The sequence below is a fragment of the Stegostoma tigrinum genome, chromosome 25 (genome assembly GCF_030684315.1).
Source record: "Stegostoma tigrinum isolate sSteTig4 chromosome 25, sSteTig4.hap1, whole genome shotgun sequence".
In the NCBI taxonomy this organism is placed as follows: Eukaryota; Metazoa; Chordata; class Chondrichthyes; order Orectolobiformes; family Stegostomatidae; genus Stegostoma; species Stegostoma tigrinum.
In genome coordinates, this window is record NC_081378.1 from 47,652,458 (window position 1) to 47,674,926 (window position 22,469).

The window sequence follows — 22,469 nt, forward strand, 5'->3', positions numbered from 1 at the left end:
CCTACATGTGGAGACTATATCCACGTTTCCATTAGATAGGAGCCCTGTGAGTGGCAACTCGGCAAGTGGAGACCGGAACTGTGACACCTTCCACAGCCAAATAGGCTGCCTGCACTCATTATCAAGGGTTTCACATTAATAACAATAATAAGTTATGAGAGATACTGACTGGATATAAATAGCCAGTAGAGCTGTGTCAAATGCATGAAGTCAACATATCCGGAAGAGGTAGAGAGGGCGAGAGTGGCAGGACAAATGGGAGAGGGAAAAGGAGAGATATGAGGAGGATAAGGAAGGGGAAAGGGGGAGAAAGAGAAAAATAGGGATAAGGATGGGGAGAACAGAAATCAAAGGATAATAACAAAAGGCAAGGACAAAGAGAAAGAGACAACAGAAGGAGATGAGGAGGAGAGAGTTAAGAGGACGGGGAGTTGGCCAAGGAAAAAGTGGAGGAGGGAAAATCCTTGCGTAAACTGTCAAATGAATGCAAAATACAGCGGATTTTTGAAATCTGAAGTAAAAACAGAAAGTACTGGAAAAGCTCAGCAGGTCCGGTAGCATCTGAACAGAGAGGTACTCTGTGGAGTTTTGAAGAAATCAAATCGGACTCAAGACATTAACTCTGTTTGTCTTAGTTCAGGTGCAAGCAGGCTTGCTGAGTTTGCAGCATTTTTAGTTTTTTAACTTTAGAAAACCTTACAAATTGCACATGGAAACTAAGTTTTCATACTGATTGTAACTTTGAGGGGTCCTTCTCTAACCAAGCTGAAGGGTGGGGACAAAGCAAAATATGTTATATTCAAGTCCTTTCCACCATCATTCGAGTGAGCATCTTCAAGGAGTCAAGCAACAAAGGGGTGCTTAGAGGAACTGGGAAACATGAGTAAGTTAGCCACCCAAAGTGACTCGAATAATAATAGCAAAAAGCTCGACTTAAAAAAAAGCTTGATTTCAAAAATGGAAGGTTGAGCAATGCAAAACCACAACAAGCGAAACTTGCAAAAATAGAAGCTGTGCCTGACATGTTAGCACTATTCATTTATCAAGGCATTTCAGTAATACAAACAAATCTAGCAATTCAACGACGAACATTACACAGACTTGGGTCTTATCCTCTCCCCACCATTTCCTATTTCACCTTTCTGTTTCCTCACTGTAAGCAGATCTTAAAACTGCCGTTCCCCAAACTTGCTGTTCCGTCTGCATATCCTTCCTCACATAATCTCGGAGGGCGAGTTGTGGCATTCAGTTGTGACCTTGCTCCTGATGATTTGTACCAAAAAGCATTCAGTTGCTGAATTCTGACTCTTGAATCATGTAGCTTCTCACCTTGGGCTCCAGTGAGGCTCGTGTGTAAATGTTTCTCCCACCCAGGACAGGTGTGAATATTCATACACACATCCTCTTTATGCAGATCAAGCATCTATTAACAACCTGTTCACCTGGACCTTGCAAGAAAAAAAATCAGCCTGGACTGAAGTATTTCAGCACCTCACGTCAGCCAAGATTAAAAGTTCCCTTTAGCGTGCTTCAATAATTCCATCTCTCCGGTGGAGAAGGCTATCTATTTCTCTGTGAAAAGATTCACAAAATCACCCCTGTGCCGGCCTTAATGGACAGATTTAAGGAATTGAAAAGTGAGCAGTCTTGCACGGCTAAAATGTTTTTAGCTTCGACTTCCTCACTTATACTAAGCCTTCTCACTAAAAAGTATATAATTTCTGATGAGCAGAAAGAAAACTATTCACATGCTTAAAATCCCAAAGGACTCGCCATACCCAAACAGCTAAATAGCAGTCAATTACTTGGATTTAATAATTTCACAGAGCTTTTGCAAATATTTGGTTTGAAACTCCTTCTTCAAGGTGCACTGACTGGAATTATATTAAATTATTGCCTAATCATTTATTTCTCACAGTTGTCACGTCATCTATACCCCTGACAGAAGTACAACACTGGAAGTGATACATTCTGTTTTCAGTTGGAGGTACTTGAAAACAGTGACATTTTCTGAACGCAATTCTTCGCGCAGAGGATAGGCCGATTTTTTTTGACAATCAGGATTAAACGTATTAAAATTCAGCGAGAGTCCAGCTGAATAAACTGTTGTTCCCAAAGCGCGCCGAGAACATACCAATAATTGAGTTACTGGGGGAAAAAGCCCACATGGAGATATGCAATCGCCCATTAGACTTTGTTTATTTTACAGTAGCACAATAGGAACTTTTGTCTCAGCCCTTGCCAATAAATAAAAAGAAGAGGTCTTTGTAGGTGCAAAGAAAACTTTGCTACTGTGCATTTTCAAAATTAATGCACGTTATAATGGACATGTTTCTAAACTTTATAACTTTACTTTTTGCGTTGGGATGGGGGGGGTCGCTTTCAAAGAAAAAAAGGACAAACAAGACTTGGAGCGATTTGAGATACAAAGTTATCAAGTTTTCGGCGGAGTGTGTGGGGGGCAGAGAGGTTTTAGATCTACCGCTACACATCTCAAGCAATGTTGCTCTCGCGGCTGTTCGGCATTTGACGAAACGAATTGTTTTAGGGGGAAATAACCCGCTATACCACAGGTAACGAGAGGTTTTGAAAGGACCTGAACTACAGATGTGCAGCCAATGATTCTGAGGGTGAACAAGCGCTTAAAGAACCCCCTCTTTATGATGAAATAACCCACCAGCCATCCAACCGTGTGCTCCCTAGGACAAAACCAATGCAATCCTTGTCTTCTCGCTGCCTCAGAGCCGAAGCTGCCAGCACAGCTTCCTAGCCATAGGCAGGGAAGAACAATGTCCTTAATGTCACACTGCCATCAATTATCAATCAGGCTCACACAGGAAGATGAGGAATTTACTCCTCGCTCTGGGGCGTTCTAACCAATGTTCATCTCTCAAAGCGTGGTGTGTTGAACATTGGCCAGTGGTCCGGTCATGTGATTGCACGGGGCAGCCAGGCCACCCGAGGATGTGGCCCCTCACGATGGCTCACAACAGCGCGGCCATGCTTCTCAGTCAGTCTCCAGACCGGAGACACGCTTAGCAAATGGCTCTGAAGCAGCCGAACTCCTGGCTCTAGCATCAGTGACATGCCACCGTCAGCAATACCGAAAAGAAGCCGAAGCTTCCCCTTAACCCGTTGAAAACACTTGCAGCAGTATGAGAAGGGGCGGGATGTACGAATTAGAAATCTCTTTCAGCAAAGAGCTAGCAGGGGTGGGCAGAATGGCCTCCTCCTGTGCTGGAGCATTCCACAAACGTTTGACTTTTTTTTTCAGGAAGACTAAAACAAGGCGCGTTGAGTTCAAATATCCTCAGACGAGTCAGTAAGAACACATCAAGGTTATCATTAAGTTTTTTTTTCGAATGTTTCCAACAGTATTTAAAACAGTCGGAGCGAGCGATGGGGGGTGGGGGAGGAAGGGAGAAGGGGGTGAAAGCAGCCCTTGCGAAAACTTTCTTTCGCTTCCCCGAGTTTTAACTCACCTTTGGTATTCCTGAGGTAATTCAGGTGCACTGAGCATGCTGGAAGCAGGACCCTGTCAAAACAATCATCCACAATACCTTCAAACTAAATCTGGCGATTTCTGCATACCGCGGAGGCAGCTGCTCCCTGAAACTTCTGTTGGTAAATAAGAACGACCCAAAGCAAAATAATGAAAATTAAAAAAAAACAATAACTAAGCGGGGGAATTTAAACATATGTTAAAAAAAACAAACACAAACAGAAACAAAAACTGGTCTTGCAGAGGAACTTCTATCGCGGAGTTGTAACTGCTGCTCAGTCCCCACACATAGTCAGACTGCAACCATTCACTCTCTGTTCGCCACTGTCACCGTGACTGACTCCCTCACTGCTTGCTCATTGTCCAAAAATGCTTATGTGCCAAGTAACAGAGGAGCTTTGTGGCACCACACACACACATACATACACACATACAAAAAAAAAGCTCACAGTTGATGGTAAGTTATGGATCTTTTGTGAGCGCTGGGCAAAGAAAACGAGAGAGCTCGGAATTTGGCAGGACGAGTCTAGCACCGCATTCTCTTGCGTTTGGAACCTGCATTCTCCGCAAAAACAATCGGGCATTGTCAAAGGGAAGAAAAGGCAACTTTGACAGATGAAATACAGCAGAGGCCCCTCCGAGGAAACCTGTAAACAACGTGTCACTCACCCGCTCGGTCTCTGTCTGTTATTGCTCGGTAGGACCGCACTCACCAAAGTGGTGCAAATTTACTGGCAACAATTTTTTAAAGTCATCAAATCAAGTTTAAACCCGACCTCCATGGAAACGTGCGGAGTCCCCGTGCCAATTTTAACAGTTAACTTTAGCACGAGAGAGAGAGAGAGAGAGAGAGAGAAGAGAAGGCAACAGCAAGAGAGCCCCACTCAACTCTCTTTAATCTCTCCTAAATAGGGCTGCAACTAGAGAGAATAACAGCAGATCTCCCAGTTTCAACGTGGGGAAGTCATAATATCAGGGACTTATCTAGGTACAATCTGACTGAGGTAATCAGGTAATGCAGCCTGACGTGAGATGATATACGCACTGAGACAGAAGTGGCCAATATACTTTAGCATCTGGTGAGAAGCGCACACAAGGCTGTACACATAACGCACAACACACAGAATCAACTATCCACTCCTACTGGGAGGGTTCATTTAGCACAAAAGCCTACAGTATAGAGCCCGCCCAAAATAAAAGGGCCTTTTATTGTTGGAATCTGCAGGTCAGTTGATTAGATTTTTCTGGAGAGAATTCCATGAGGAAATTCCCTTTAAAGCCAAAGTGATTAACTGGGCTATTCTGGGAAGCCAAGCAGACAATGCCTCAATAGTCTCTGTAGCCCATGTCCATGCTGGCACGGTGCACACTAAAAATAAAACCCAGACTTTTTGCCTTGCAGCTGGACAACATTAAGTTTCTTAGTGACCACAGGGCCAACACCGCAGTCAATTGCCCCGGCTCAGTTGTGCCGACCGCCAGACAACACTCCCAGTTTGCATCTTGGATCCGCAGCAGTCCTCACTTGTATACCCTCTGCCCTCATGTTTATCAGGAAAATATTTATTATGCCAAAATCAAAACATTCCTTCCCTTCGCCTGTGCTCCATTAAGCCGAGGCAGCTATTACAAAGTGCGTGAGCAAAATCTTTTCCAATTACGCTGAAGGATTCGACAAATATTGACCATCCTTGGTCAATGGGGTTTACGGTTGCTGCTGCCAGCGGAGATAAAAGCTTTCATTGTCTAGCGACAATATTCTCTCTGGGGCAACTGCAACGCGAGAAAGTAAATGCTTCACACAGCAGACACACACATGCGCCCATGTATACATATACACATACATGAACTCATATACATGCGCATAAATGTTGTATTCATACACACTTAAACTTATATATGCACATAAGTCATGTACACATATGTACACACATGAACTCATACATACATAAACCATGTACACAGGAACACACACAAATTCATACTTTTGCACGTAAACCATGAATGCACACACGCACATGAACCATGTACACACATATGAACCTATATTCATGTACATAGACCATGTATACACACACACACATGAATCCGAATGCACACATAAACCACGTACACGTATAGACACGAACACATACACATAAACCATGTACACATATGAACATACATGAACCCGTATACATACATATTAACCATGTACATAATCACACACAAGAACCCATGTGCATAAACGCACACGTACAAATATACATATGCAAACAAGGATACAAACGCACACAAAAAACACATATGTACGCACAAGTCTTCCTGCACACAGGCACATAAACATTTCAAAGTAGGCAGGCATACATACACACACTTTCAAGTAACTGCACACACGCCAATATACTTACAAGTTACCTCACACATGCATATCACCCCAGCATTCTTGCATTTAACCTTTTTCTCTACATATTCATATGACCATTTAAACAGTCCCTCACAAAAAGTGTGTATCGATAATCAACAATACAAAAGCTCTGCAAATCTTCTCTTATGCAGGCAGAATAATTTCAATGGGCTCCTGGACAGAAAGTGTTCGCAAAGTTAATCTGCCCCCACTGGAACCGGTGAAAGAGACGACAGCACTGAGCTGTAACATTTAACGCAGACAAGCCGCTGAAATCTGACTGTTTGCAGTGAACGCTACGGCTGAAACTCGGCTCGTCTTTGGGTTCGAACGGGCAGACTCATGTATTGTATTTAAAATCCATCGAAAAAGGAACAGGGACTGGAGTGTCCCGAATAAATCCTGCCTGATTCTCTCAACACAAACGGTAGAGGCGGTATATCTCACTCGGTGTTGGTAGGAGGAAATGGGCATAATGGTTTCATTGAGCATACCCAGTTTTTCCTGTGTGGCGTTGTGTTGGGACTGTCAGAGTAGAGGTAGAAATGATAAGTCCCATTATTTTGGAGGACTATCCAAATTAAAACGATATACTTGGCGCGCAGTGTTAGGGACGGATCCCCAATTTAACAGCGCTGTAGATCTGAACCTGTTCTCTGTGCTCTGGCAATCTGCTTGAAAGATCCCATTCAAAGTTGGCAAAGCCCCTGCACAAATTGGGAGGCGGGTTCCTGCCGTCCGTCAGGGAAACGGTTAAGGCTCCCCAGGGTGCCTGGTCAAACTGCAGTCTGGGTTTCAGACAGGTCGCAGAAGATCCGTTAAAGATTGATTGAAATCAAAATTGTGGCAGGCAACCCCTCAACTCAAATCAATCAGCCAAGGCCAAAACAAAACAAAACAAAAAAAAATGAATCAAACAACTCTATGAACTTTAGGAGTGAAAGTTGATCACAGTAATCCCAACTATCAGGATCACAAACTGGCCGAACGGAAGTATAACGGGTATGGTGGTTGGGCGGGGGGACAACTTCATTCAAAACGGAGGGTCGTTATTTAATAAAGACTGCAAGGTGTTCACATCCATAGTATATTATTTCATTAAGAGCTTTTCAGGAGAAGGGATTTGGAAGCAAAACTCCTGGCTTTGTGTAGCAAGGTCACGACCTTTGACAGTGTTCAAGCGCTCTCCTTTTATCCTTTCTATCCCCTCCAGACCCTAACCTGCAGTGAAATTGTACCCGCTAAAGCTGGGCAGACAGAATTCCGCATTGTTACAGAGGCCACGTTTTTTACCCCTAAACAAAACAGATTTGAACTGAGCTAAGGAAACAAAAATGTATTGTTCTTCACAGATGGAAGCGAGGGTTGCCAAGGGAACCAGATTAATCTCCTTTTTCTATTCCTTCTTCCCTTGTAGTGTGGTAATCTGTGTGTTCCTTTCAGAAAAAAAAGCGAGGCTCAAAGCCCATGCCCTAACCAGGTTGCTAATTAGCTGCAACTTACAATGAAGACAACATGATGAGATAATAGAAATTTGCAAAATAATGACATACCTCAGCAAAATATTCCTCCTCCTAAAATCCATTTTTGTACACAAAAAAAGTACAATAGAAAGGGCCCTGCTAAAGCGGAGCTTGCAAATGGTGGTCTATTATGTGACACAGAAGTTTATTGTTCCCTCCTTGTCCCTCCAATCAACAGCCTATTGTTTGGCATCTTAAATAAAATGACTCAAATGCAGGACGGCACAATGATCTCCATTCTCCTGATGGAGACAGAATAGTCAAAACTGTATCAGCACCGAACCCCGGACTCTGCCCCTTGAAGTTAGGCCCGAAAGGTAATTTATAACGCAAGGAAGGTGGGGAACCGGCTTTGTTTTCCGGACGCTTGTCGCTTTCCATTGAGCAAAGCTTGGAGCACTTAGAAACGAAGGGCAGCTAAACAAGGACTGCTAATGAAATATGATGTACTGCATTTGTTTTCATCTGCTTAGCGCAAATTAACCAGCCTTCAGAGCGTTAGACAACACTTTTTCTCCTTTATCACATCAAACAGCACCACTGGGGGATGGTAGGATAGAGGGAAAAATAAGAGCTGGAGGGAGTGTGTGTGTGTGTGGGGGGGGGGGGGGGGGGGGCGGGAGATCCTGCGATCTTTAATAAACGACTGAGGCCTCAAAGTGTGGTGACCTCTAAAGGCATAAGAGAGACAGCGCGTAACTGCACCCCCGCTCAGACCTGCCACTGTTTGGAATTAGCATGTTCGCTCACAGCCTTCATTTAAAAAGAATAAAAGGAGACAGAGAGAGAGAGAGAAAAAAAACAATTAAGTGGAACCTTGGACTAATCTCATCCTGCCCATTTAGCCTTTCCCTCTGTGATGAGCAAGGGAGGCCAATATCAGCATGCTACCATTCTGCTTTAATTAAGAAAGACACAAACAGTGGGGCTGTGAATTAAAGATGTAACAACGCATTACCCTGATTAATTCGAGCCTCATGTTGGATTAATAACTGTAACAAAGAACAAAAGGAAATTGTTAAGCGAAATTGCAACCTCTCAGGCCAGGCAAAGGTCAAATCAAAGGATTTGAATTTCATCCGGACTTCACTTAATCAATTCCTTAGCAGGACCATATGTACGTTTTGAAAGCTCCCCATTGTAGCCGGCTGATCAAACCTGAAAAACTGAGCAGTGTTAATTTCTAACAGATTCTACCTTACTTCAAGTAGAAACTTAATTAGCGGAGATGACTAACGGATAATGGGAGATATTCCCCGCAGATTTTCAGCTAAAAAAATGTTTTTAAATAACGATGTGAAAATGATTTCTTTATACAGAATTACTGCTTTCCTCTCAGATGAAACTGACAGGCAAACAGGCGTGCTGAAACTCAAGCAGCAAAGTTTTGCTTGTTCCACCAAAAACGCATTGGGATTGGGAAGTGGTGGAAAGAAGATAGAGTCAGACACCAGGCAGCGCCAAACTTATAGTTTTAAACAGTTTTGAGGAGCCTGACTATCCTCCCGCTCGCTCACCTCTCATATCAATGGGCAACGTATTACTTTGTGTTAACGTCTGGGTACAGAATTGCCAATCACTAAAAGCACCAGCAAACCGGTCCCTACCTTCCCAATAACTCTCCAGCAGATAGCTCTACGCAGGGACTGGTCAAAAGGTGGTGCATCACTATTTTATATAGCCGAGCATTGAATCACATTTTAATTTTTAATTTGATCTGTTCCCTGGTCTCAGGGGATGACATAATTACTATTTAAAATGTAGATTAATTAACAATATCAATCTTCTCTGTGTTTAATGGATCCGCGCTGACTTTTCTTTCTGATAGGCGCCCTAGCACTGACTGGGAAGATGCTGTGGGAGTAGCCATTGCGGGATAATGTCGCCGGTGAATTGCAAATTCAGTTTGGAAAGGCAGACATACATGCTTCAAAGTCAATCTTTAAAACAATATCAGAAAAACAAAGACAGATTATTACCTAAAATCTACTCAATTCCTCCTTTATAGACACATCTGGCGACCACGTGTGGGAAGCGCTAATGAAGAGTTTCCTGACTGAACTAGGTTCCCAGTGATGTTCAGACTCTCACATACAGCCTTAGAAAACAAAAGCTTCCTTTTATTTTTGTGATACAATTCCAGCATTCCCACCAACTCCGAAAATGCAGCCCCAACATGTTTATTTGCTGGACTTGTTGCGCGGGGCCGGGGGGGGGGGGGGGGTGGGGAGTGTGTTGAGAACGGGAGGGTCTTCATGTAATAAAATAAACGACAGAAAGAGATGGGAGCAATGTCTAGCGAAGACAAGAAACGCAGCTTGCATTATTGTCACTTAGAATGACAAAATCTGCTTCCAGAAACAAGTAAATAAACCGGAAGGTTTGACAACCCATGAGTTTAGTGTGCATGCACTTCCACAGTGAATAAACTCAGCAGAGGCTTGAATAGGTATCTATCCGTTTGCTGATTGGTATATATGTACGAAGTATTATGAGATATCATCTAATGTTAAGCGTGATCGAATTAAGTCACTACAGAATGAATAATAGCGCTCCCAACTAAACAAAGAGGTCAAGTTAATTCAAATTTGATGTGATCTAAATTGACTCGGGAAGAATTCAGAATTCTACGTCTTACTATTGCAAATTAACTGTATTCTGTTGCAAATATACTTGGGAAACAGCAATGACAACAGCTGCACGTTAAAAACATAGGTGTACCTAACTTTGTACTGAGATACAGCAGTGTGCTTAGAGCCTCTGTGAAAGTATGAATGTGTTATAAAGTTTCATCACCTGCCAGTCAACTTATTGTTCTTTCAACATGGGTTTGAACCTCAGGATTTTCAAATCATTAAAGGAGCCATGTGCTATTCAAACCTAAATTGCTTTGTAATTTAGAATGCATCTGAATTAAAAGGCAATATGTGAATAGTCTTTCAAATCAATTACAAAAAAGACTGACTTTCCACACAAAGTCAATTGTATGGGCTTTGCACTTTACAAGAAGTTAAAGTCACTTAAGAATAATTATACCAACTTGGCACACCAATCATCACCTCACTGGTTTATGGCTACTGCTAACTTTCCTCCTCAGAGAGTAGTAAGGCACAAAAACACAGTTTGAATTGCAAATTGCCTTACAATTGAGCTAGAGTGCTACTGTGCATGGCCTTCCAACCTCATTCTGCAGTTAGCATCTTGAGTTGTAACATTTTTGCTTCTGAATCACAAAGTTATGAGTTTAAGTCCCCATACAAAGATGCTGGAGCATAAAACATAGGCTAACACATCAGTGCAATATGAAGAGAGCTCCTGCTTTTCAGATGAAACCTAAAACTGAGATCTTGTATGCATTCTCAGCCAGATATAATAGTGTCCGGGAAGCTCTTTTAAAGAAGAGCCTATGAGTTCTCCCAATTGTGCATTCCAATAGTTATCCATCAACTAACAAGATTAATACAGACTACCTTTTTTCTGATAAAGGGTCTAGGCCCAAAACATCAGCTTTTGTGCTCCTGAAATGCTGCTTGGCCTGCTGTGTTCATCCAGCTTCACACGTTTTTATCTTGCATTCTCCAGCATCTGCAGTTCCCATTATCTCTAATACAGACTATCTGTTCATTTATCACACTGAAGTTTTGTGCAAATTGCTATGTGCAAATCAGTTGATATGTTTCCTACATTACAGCATTGAAGGCACTTCGCTGGTTGTATAGGAGTTTTGTGAGAGCCAGTGATGTGACAGTTGTTACATAAATACAAATCTTCCTTTCTTTGCTACATCTTTGGACTGGACTGAAATCAGATTTCCAACTGTAAAATGCAGTAGCCTACACTACATTGATCTGAATGTGGCTCACACCTAGTGAAACCACGCACCCCCCCCCCCCCACCACCTTGATCATCCCCAGCCCCACCCCTATGAAATTCACATTCTTGAAGGGACTTTACCCAAATTCCATATACCTGCCTCAAAATTCAAAAGCCAGCCCAGTGTTCCAGGATAAGGGGCCAACTATTTAGGAACTAAATGAGGAAATGTTGTTCTATTCATTGGGCAGTGAGACTTTGGGATGCTCTGTCCCAGAGGTTTGTGTAATGTCCATTGCTGAATATATCTAAGGATGGGATAGACAGATTTTAGGTCTGTCAGGGAAGAGACAATGTAAACAAGGATCTTGGATAAAGCCTGTTACTCAGCAAGCAGATTTAAATACATCTTTTGAGCAATAGTTTAGGACCACAAGCTACCACATCAAGATGTTCAGGAATAACACAGAAGGAGGCGGAGGCTAAATTATTCTGAAGAGATTATGTTGCCAGTAACATTTTCAGCTTTCATTGTTATTATTGCAAGGTAATTCATCTAATGGTGTGCAATTTTAGTGCTTCTTATAGCTGCAATTCAAAACAGTCACCGAGGAGCAATGGGACTCCAAGATGAGTGAGAGATTATGAAATGTGATACAAATGTCACTTTGGTGCCAATTTTAAATGTGTGCTTGGTCGGGACAAGTTTTTAAACAGCAGAATTGCAGCAGAACTGGGAACATCGCATTACTTTAAGGTTGCATTTTTAATTTGCAACAGCTGAAAAATCAGAACAAACCGGAATTCACAGCTGCAGTGTGAATGGGGCTTTGCAGAGACTGCGTCAAACAGTCGGAATCTTTCACCCAAACAGCAACTTTGCTGGAAATGTTTTGAATGGATCTTAATGAAAAGTTTGTTTCAGTTAACCCAGACCACATTTGTTTTAGGAAAGAAGTAAGATTGCACAGGTTGGAACTTTTAGAATTGAAATGTACAACAGCACTGGTTTTGTAAATTCATGTGTTAACAAGACGAGTTGCAATTGTTCTGCATCCGTAAAGAGTAAGTAATAATTTCATTTATTAATAGAGGTAAAGAGTCCAAAGATAGTCAGACACTACGAGGACATAGTGGAACAGCAAACAAATACCCGGAAGCCCCAAATCTGTTGTTCTTTTGTTTCAGTTAACTAATCCCTTCTAATCCTAACATACAAACTATCCTGTGGCATCTAAAAGAGCTCAGCTATGTAGCCATACAAGACAAGCTGTCTTAAAATAATTATACAAACTAAACTTAGTCTCAGATCTACCTGTTCAAGCTGTGATCTGTAAATTCTAATGTTATTCTGCAACAGGGATTACATTGTGCCGTTGTTTAATCAGCCAATTCTACAAATCTCAGATTACGCTAATCTTGTGTGTTTTGGTCAAATTACAAACATTGGCGGAGATTTCAAGTAAAGGCAAGAAAAGGAGTCTAGCTCCATCCCTAAGCAAAGGAGACTGCATAATGAGAACAAAGGGATAAACTTGATGTCACTTGTCTAAACTGCACAATGCATTGTGTTTACACATGTACGGATGATTTTGAATATAATCATTCATTTTAGTTTTATTTCCTTTGTTTAACTGAGCCTTCATGAAAGGAGTTATTACTAAGATGTCCATTATGTCTGGCACTCCATCTGTTACTGGTTTCAAATGCTTTAAGTAAACAATTTGCTTGAAAGCTTACCTTATGAAAGCTGACTCAAGGCACAATGCTGCTATTGATTTGGAGAGTACTCAGTTAATTTCTAACAATTACAATTAAGTTTTATGTCAAACAACAGCATGCAGAATATCAATAGCTGTTGGACAGCTGACTAATGGCTAGAGGACACATGTGGGGTTCCAGTCAAGAGGTACAGAGGTTCAGTGAGGAAGGACAAGAGAACCAATAAACAAAATGGAAACTATAGAAAGAAAGATAAATGATACAAATAGAGTAAATGAAGGAGATCAAGCAGCAATTAAAAAGGGAAACGTACAATGCAGAATTCAGAAAAAAAAATCATTTATGCCACAGGAGGAAATATCCACTCCATAGCTTGGCATTTGAATGTCAATATGAGTGGGTGGCAAAGAGCACTAACGTCATTGAGTGCAAATGGCATTATTTGAACATGTACAGTCATAGACCAGGTGATATAATTATGCGAAAAGGCCATAACCTATTTAGCTTACCCTGTTACTTAGGTCCACATATTGGATAGTGCTTGAGTGTAATTGGATTCAGCAATACCAGTGGCACTGGACTGAAGAACAGTGATGATCACTGTTGTTCACTGATGAACACAGAACCCATGGGAACACTTGCACAGATTTGTATCCCTTGCTCAGACCTGGATAAAGATACATTTGGAGCAGATTGTGTTAACTTACTAGTGACTTGGAGAATTTCCTATCACGGTTTGGTGCTCATAATTGGAAGGGGGTCTCTCATAATACATGTATGCCCAGTTTTATAACAACCAAAGTTGTAAATAACTAGATGTCTTCTCAGCCACTTTTCAGTCATCACATCTAGTCTCTCTTTGCCAGGAAAACAATTGGGTAGCACTGCATATTAAATCAATTGGGGAAATATAACTTTATTTTGATTTTTCCATCAAGTGGCCAATTATTGTTCAATCTATATTTATTAATTAAAGCCTACCTCTTATTTATTCAGTTACCTGATCATGCCTATTTGTCGGCCGAATCAAATCATGTTCTTATTTGACACTCAACCCTACATATCCAGCACAGAAAGCAGGATTGCAAGCAGCCCTGGAACCTTATGTGGTTTTGATTCCCTGGCCCAGTGATACTGGACCAAGTTGCAATGTCCCGAGTGCCAACCTGGTTGAGGTTGATTCTGCAGTAATAGCTAAAGTAGGGACTGTCATGCTCATACAGTCCAATACCATGATATGTTGAATCAACCATTAAGGTGTCCATTCAACCACTAATCTTGTCCTTGCTGCTCCCAGTGTGATCTTCCTTACCAGGCAACAAAATGTTTTGGTAGACTTTACACCACTGTGTTAAAGACAATCGACCATTCAATAAATCAATTAAGGTAATGGCTGTGTCACTGTCTAGTAATTAGGAGGCACAGCCTAAAGTTTTTAAAGCATTGGTTCAAATCCACTACAGCAGCTGGTAGAATTTCAATAATAAATAGAATATGAAACTTCAGAATGCTTCTTCTGAAAAACAGTCATTCTAGACTTGAAACATTAACTCTGTTTCTCTCTCCGCCTATGCTGACAGAGCTGCTGCATTTTTACAGGACTTTTTGTTCTTATTTCAAATTTCCAGCATTCACAGTATTTTAAGGAAAGAAAACTACTTTCCTTAGCCGGTCTATTCTGTTTTTGACTCCATGCCTGTCACAATGTGATTGTGATAATGTAAGTTGTAGGTTTTGAAGGATCTATCAAAGGAGCCTTGGTGAATTTCTGCAGTGCAGCTGATAGATGGCAGACACTGCTGCTACTATACTTTGGTGGTGAAGGCATTGAATATTTGTGGACCCAGTGCCAATCAAGAGGATTTGCTTTGTCCTGGAAGATGTCAAGGTTCTTGAGTGTTGTCGGAGCTGTGGTCATCCAGGCAAGTGGGGTGTAGTTCATCATACTCCTCCTGCTATCAACATCTTCAGATGCATCACAGTGTGGTGTGGCAACAGCTCTTCCCAAGACCACAAGAAACTACAGAGAGTTATGAACACAGCCCAGTCCTTCACGCAAGCCCACCTTCCATCCATTGATTCCATCTATATTTCCTGCTGCCTTGGGAAAGTAACCAACATCACCAAAAACCCCTCCCACCCTGGTTATACTCTCTTCTACCTTCTTCTGTTGGATAGAAGACATGAAAGCTTGATTACACGTACAAACAGATTCAAGAACAGTTGCCTCCCTGCTGTTATTAGGGTTTTGAACTGACCTCTCAAATGTTAATTCTGATCTCAGTGGCTGTAACACTGTATTCTGAGCTCTGTTATGCTACGCTGATGCATTTTGTATGGTACGGTCTGCCTGTAGACAAAACAACACCTTTCACCGTATCTCGGTACGTGACAGCAGTAAATCAATCAATTACCATTCACAAGAACCTGAGGTGGATGATCCATACGAATACAGTGACTACAAGAACAGGTCAGAAGTTAAGAATCCTGCAACAAGTAATACACCTCCTGATACCCCCAAAGCCTATCTATCATTGACCAGGGAAAAGAAAAGAGCAGCCCCCACTTAGAGATAGTAAGAACTGCAGATGCTGGAGTCAGAGATAACAAGGTGTGGAGCTGGAGGAACACAGCATGCAACATCAGAGGAGCTGGAAAGCTGACGTCTTGGGTCGGACCCTTCTTCAGAAATATTTATAGCAGCCCCCACTTGCCTGGATGAGTGTAACTTGATTTGAAGAAACTGAATATTAATATTCTCTGAATATTAAACTGACCATTATTTATTGTGGACTAAAACCATGTACTGCGCTCAGCTTCCTCTAGCCATCCATAGATGAAAACAAATGATCCCTTTAGATTTAGAAATTATTGTCATGTGTACTCAAGTACAAAAGCACAGGAGTACAGTGAAAAGTTTACAATGTCACCGCACATTGCACCATTTTAAGTACAAGTACTAAGGTACAAAAGCTTCAGAACAAGGTAGAAAGAAACAAGAAATAAAGTTAAAAGATAAACATTACAATCTTTCTTAGTATTAAATCTAAAAACAAATTAATAAGCTAAAAGTTTAAACATTACAGTCTTTTTAAAGAGCTTAGCCATGCTGAGAGCACACTTCCTAAAAGGGCTCGATCTCCTGCCCCTTTGGCACATTTCTCCCATGCTAGATCGATTTCCCCCGCTCTCGTCATCACTGTCAGGGGAACTTCTCAGATTGCCAAAGCCCCAGTCATGGTGCCATCTACGCCAGGCCTCAATCTCATCTTCAGTCTGCACTGTGGGCATCAGGAGCTCACTGAGAGCACCCAGCCGCTGCTTCGCATTAGTTATCTAGCTGACCGCCAAATTCATTGAGCCCAATACTGCTGCCGCCTCTCTCCAGAATGTGAGTTAATAGGAGAAAATTAAACAAAAACTAAAACTAAAAATAAGAGAGAAAAGAAGAAAAAAGTGACGAAGAGCAGATGGAGTGGACAAGATTACTTTGCTGCAGAGATGCAAGTTACTACTGCTGGCTAATTGCTTTTAGAACTGTGGCTGTTTTGTAACCAATGACTGTCTGACTCTTCCTACAGCAATAGCTCTCATTCAGTTCATTATGAGGTTAATTCAGTGGGTTTTGGAAAGCTCTCCACTATTCCCTTGTCAGCCTGCAACAGAACTTCTGTCTCAGTGCTTTGTCCACACTGCCAAGTTTTAGTCTTATGCACTGGATGTAGATTATGAAGACACAGGGTTATTCTTATCTAGTCAGCTCAACTGGCTGATAGAAATCTGTAACATAACTTTGCTAATCAATTATTCCACACATCTCTTTGTTCCAAAAGTAACTGTTGATCATAGGTTTAACCATGTGCAATAAACATGACTGGTTTTGACTCAATTTCATTTTTCCAGCTTTATTCCATAACCCTTGACAAATACCTAATAACATTCTGTTGATGCCACTCATCAAAGGGCATCTGTTCCAGGACCCAGTGTGTGTAATGAATGATGCAAGAACTCAGCCATTCTCCGAACTTAGCCATTGGCGATGTGAGCATATACGTCTTTGTGAGCGCTTTTGTGTCTAGTCAGCATTAAAAGGTATAAATATCAGAACTAGAGGCAAATTTGTTGTATTTATTGATGGCAACAAAATATATGGCACAGTTGGGAGAGAAGATTCTGAGAAGTATGACAGAAGTTCTTAAGCTGGATATGCAGCTGGGCAAACAAGCAAAATTTCAACGCTGATGAAGATGTAGTGCTGCACAGTTACAGAAGACACTGACAAAGAAGGCAATATGAGATATTACTAGTGGTGAGCAATGCTCCCTCTTATTTTCCTTTGCTGTGTATGATTTGTTTGCTCCTTGTGTACTGTGGCTGTACGGCTTAGAGGGAACATTGATACCTAGCCCACAGTTTCTCATCTATCACAGTTTCCTGAAGGAACCTCACTACTATATATTCAATAGAAGTGAACTGATGTTGTTAGAAATTGGCAGTAACTGACCACCCTTTACCATCTGGAAAACATGGGGAAAATCCAATGGTGACAAAGATGTCTTCACTAACCAGCACTATGGCCAACAAATAGAAAAGCTGCTTCTCAGAAAAGAAGGAATGTGAATTTCAAAGCTCAACCACCACTGCCAGGGGATCTTTGAGGTAGAGCTTTTGTTGCTATATAGGATCCTTACATTGTGGAAGCAAGGTATTCAGCCAATTGAGTCCACACTGACTCTCTGAAGAACATTCCCCTCAACCCATCCAACCCCGCATTTCCCATGGCTAATCCACTTAGCCTGCACATCTCTGGACAATTTAGCATGACCAATCTACCTGCATTAGATCGTGGGAGGAAACCAGAGCACCCAGAGAAAGCCCATGCAGACACAGGGAGAATGTGCAAACTTCACACAGACTGTCTCCCTCGGGTAGAATTGAACCCAGGTCCCTGGCGGTGTGAGGCAGCAGGGCTAACCACTGAGCCACCGTGTTGCCCATATAGTAAAATATAATAGCTTATGAGCACACGGCAAGCTGCCACACACAGTGGTGGAATAAATGAGAAAATAAACATTTGTGTGACATTAGTTGATACAGAAATTTCTGCACAGGGATTGGCAACATCGCCACACGCAGCTTTACTCAAAATCCACTTCTACCACCCACTCATCTTTGACTGATGCCATTTTTATATCCATCTGAGAAGAATGATGGAACCTATACTAACTTTGCAACTGAAAACTCGTACCTCCACTAGTTCAACACTCCCCCACTGATGTGTCCAACAAAATTTGGTACACAAAGTCCTGATATGGGACTCAACCCCACCACCATCATACGAAAAAATATTTCCACCAACCTAAAGCTGTGAAAAAAAACACCATATCTGAGTCACAAAGAAACAGAAAGATGCAATGAGTTATTCAGTCTCAAATGGACAAGTGTTGGTACAGTTACTGCACCTGACACACATTCACCTCCAAAACAATCCCTCCAAACAAAGCCGAGCTGCAGGAGGAAAACTTAGGAAATGTTCTACCTATGGATCAGTACACAGCAATTTTTGCTTATAGGATGCATGAATAGACATTGGCTGAGGACAGATTGTACACAGCAATGTCGTGGCCCTCAATGTTGCACTGTCTGTTAATATGCAGTGTCACCAGGTTAATAAAGATTTTGTCACAGCAGAACACAGGAACTTTACCCAACCATTCTATCTTCATCTTGTACAGAAAAGAAATGCACAGTAATTTCCAGCCATTACATCTAAATGTTCGGAGCAAATTTGCCATGCGGGTGGTTGAAGCAAAAACATTAGTAATGTTGAAAATGATGCTGTTTGCTAGATGGAACAGTAGGGATGCAAGAGGAATAAGCTTTGACATGCAAAATGGCCTTTACCATGTCTTCTGACTTCTCTTAAAAATGAAAATAATATTTGCCTTTATGCAGCATCTCGTCACATCTAAACAACTCAAAACTCTCCAAACAAATTACTTTTGAATTGAAAGGATTAGTGTTAAGCAAAAAAGTGCAATCCTTTGAATGAACATTTGCAAGTTGAAATCCCTTAGAAATGTAGAAATGGAGAAGGCACTTCAGCCCATTGAGTCTGTTTCATCTTCCAACCAAATCTGTTGATGATATAAGATAACAAAGTGTGGAGCTGGATGAACACAGCAGTCTAAGCAGCATTCTAGGAGCACAAAAGCTGACATTTCGGGCCGAGACTCTTCATCAGGATTGGGCCTCCTGCAGTGCCATAATGATGCCACCCGAAGGTTGCAGTAACAGCAACTTATATTCCACTTGGGAACCCTGCAGCCCAATGGTATCAATGTGGACTTCACAAGCTTCAAAATCTCCCCTCCCCCCACTGCATCACAAAACCAACCCAGCTCGTCCCTATCTCCCTAACCTGTTCTTCCTTTCACCTATCCCCTCCTCCCACCGCAAGCTGCACCTCCATTTCCTACCTACCAACCTCATCCCATGCCCTCCCTTGACCTGACCGTCCTCCCTGGACTGACCTATCCCCTCCCTATCTCTCCACCTATCCTCTCCTCTATATATCTTTGGTCCACTTCCCCCTCTCTCCCTGTTTATTTCAGAACCCTCTCCCCATCCCCCTTTTCTGATGAAGGGTCTAGGCCCGAAACATCAGCTTTTGTGCTTCTCTGGTGCTGCTTGGCCTGCTGTGTTCATCCAGCTTCACACTTTGTTATCTCGGATTATCCAGCATCTGCAGTTCCCATTATCTCTGTTGATGACCTACATTTGTTAATGTGATTAATTGAAAGGGTAATGTTGATAAGAACAATGGGAGAACTCCATTCTTTAAAGAACACACCAGAAAATTCCCGACATTCATCTGAACAAACTAGGTCTGAGACAAACATCGCAGCTGATGGTTAGGGCCAGGTTGAGTTTTTAATCTACACTGGGAGTGTTGGGCCTTGGTTTTTAGCTTAAATCCATAGGCACTCAAAGGGAGGCAAGACTGTTATCAAATAGACAATTAAGACCATGACCAGCTATTCTCTCCATCCTCCTACCTGAGGCCACAGTCTGCACTGGAGTTGGAGAATGGGTTTTCTTTACTTTATTGATCGGATATCACTGTTAAGACCTACATTAGTTGCCCATCACTTGAGCTGAATAGTTTGCTAGATCATTTTGGAAGGCAGCTTAAGAGGCAATCTCACTTGAGTGGATCTGGACTCACACTTAGGCCAAACCAGGTAAGACAACGGATTTCCTTACCTAAAAAGGACATCAGTGAAGTAGATAGGTTTTCACAATAATCAATGATAGTTTCATTGTCACCATTATTGAGACTAGTTTTCACTTACATTGATTGAGTTTAAATTCTGGCAGCTCCAATGCGTTTTGAACTAGTGTCCTCAGCATATTAGCCTGGACCACTGTTCTAACAACATTACCACTACATCAATACCTGCCCCCTTCCCCCTCCCCCCGCGCATAACTTGAAAACAAACTTGTGACAATAACCTTTCATCTTGCAAAAGCTTTAAATATGGATCATGTTCCCTAGGAAGTTGGTGAAAGCTGTTAATATTGATTCATCGAAAAGTAAATTTGATTTTTTGAGGAACTAACATTTGGATTACACCATAGGAGTAACGTGAGACATGATGGGTGTAAGTGTCGCATGCTTGTATCGAGTGGTTGACTTGGGATCTCTGGCTCCCAAAGTTCTCCACTATGAGGACTTTCCTTATCCCAGGAACCTGGTCTGTTTTAGACACATTGACCCAGATTGATTGGCCAGCAACTTCATTATCAAATGTATCATGCATCTAAGAGGATGATGCAATGTAAATTAAATCAACTTTGGTTTTTATCATTTAAGTTAAAACAAGCTGAATAGCTTCTCTCTTTATAGTTGCTCTTAACAAGGAACTAGCAACACCATCTTCTGAAGTGAGGACACCAAATGATTAAATCTACTTCGAATTTCAGAAATTCAATCATATTAGCTTCTGGAAAGACCTGTTTAAGCAGGTTGTTCTCAACAACCTGTGGTTGAGTTGGAGTGCTGTCTTCCCTGAGTCATACTTCCCTTCATTCCAGAGACCCCAGCACCATCTATTGTCTGACACTGCCAAGTGGTATCAATGCAGTGCTGCATTGTTGGAGATGCTATCTTCTAGATTCTAAACTGAAGCCCTAAGGTTCTCTCAGGTAGATGTAAAAGATCCCATGGCATTAGAAGGTAAAAGTAAAGTCCCAAAGGGCTGTTCTCTCATGAGAGAAAGAGAGATGACTAGTGTTGAGTTTAACCTGAGGGTCAGGCTAGGGGTGAGGTTAAGAAGGCAGGGCCTTTATGGTGACCCCAGCTGAGAACTGATCCCACGCTGTTGGCACCACAAACCAGCCATCCAGCCAACTGAGCACGTGTCATGGCATGTTTGAAGAATAGCTGGGAGATTTCCCTTGTGTCCAGACCGACCTTTATCACATATCCAATATTAACTAACAATACTAAAACAGATCACCTGGTCATTTTTCTCATTGTTGCTTGTCGGATCTATACCAAAATCGGTTTTTATGTTCCTTACATTGAAACAGGGACAGTGCTTGAAAAGTAAAACTATTTAGGCTCTTTGTGAAAAGGTGTACATACAGGCAATGCATTTCTTTCTTTCTCTCTGTTTGTCTGTCTTATTGAGATGCAAACATGCAGGGTGAGGCCTATAGCTCAGTAACTGGTGGCTCAGATGTCCCATCAGCACCTTTAGAAAAAGCAGCTCAAGTGTTTACTGACAGTGTCAAAGTGGGAACAGCCCCACAAAAGTGCACGTGTTAATTATCAGACAGACCTGTCATTCACGACTGCATTGTTTCCTTTACGATATACTTCGGAATATACTAAATTTTTTTTACCACTGACTCATTTCTAATCAGTATCTATAATAATTACTGTTTTTAACTAAGTGCGTCTACTCCTTTCGTCTGTCTGGAGTTAAAGCAGTCAAAATGAAACGGCACAGGAAGAGATGTGATTGACAGTTCTGTCACCCAACTATCCTCCACTACCCAATTTATCCTTGATTTGAAACTTTCTGGGTGACATCTGTAACAAGCAAGTGTTTGCAATTTTCTCGTCTTGAAAAAATACAAGGTAAAATAAACCCTGATGCCATTGTAATGATTAAGTGGGAGCCTAGAATGGCCATTTGCATACAGAATAAGCAGCACTGAGCAAGCACATTGTGACATAAATGCACACTTGCTAACCTTTTCATTATCAAAATAGGTAGGAGGATTTCTGCCACTCCAGAAGGTCTCTGTACACAATATATGACATCTATGCACCCTGAGACTTTATTTCCAGAACTCTTAAAGAGACAGAATTGCGTTTGGCAAGGACTGGCATTTATGTAATGTCTTCACATTGTCTGGATACACAAAGTACTTTACAGCCAAATTAAGAAATTTTGAATGGGCTCACTGTTGTAAATCAATTGCCAATTTTTTGCTTTCCCTTTGGTCTTTA

General features: G+C 41.7%; 1 protein-coding gene across 7 annotated transcripts in view; it reads right to left on the reverse strand.

Moving 5' to 3' along the window:
• The window catches only part of sox5 (SRY-box transcription factor 5), a 379,139-nt gene that overhangs the window by 282,693 nt on the left and 73,977 nt on the right, over positions 1 to 22,469 (reverse strand). For 3 of the 7 annotated variants that reach the window (XM_059654702.1, XM_048554392.2, XM_048554393.2), the window contains exon 1: positions 3,483 to 3,806. The exons of 2 other annotated variants lie outside the window; for them this stretch is intronic. In XM_059654702.1, the coding sequence (XP_059510685.1) occupies positions 3,483 to 3,520 (38 nt within the window). In that variant the 5' untranslated portion in view covers positions 3,521 to 3,806. Of the gene's footprint in view, positions 1 to 3,482; positions 3,807 to 4,171; positions 4,632 to 22,469 lie in introns of those variants that run through there. 2 more of the 7 variants (XM_048554391.2, XM_048554394.2) reach the window with 2 other exon arrangements.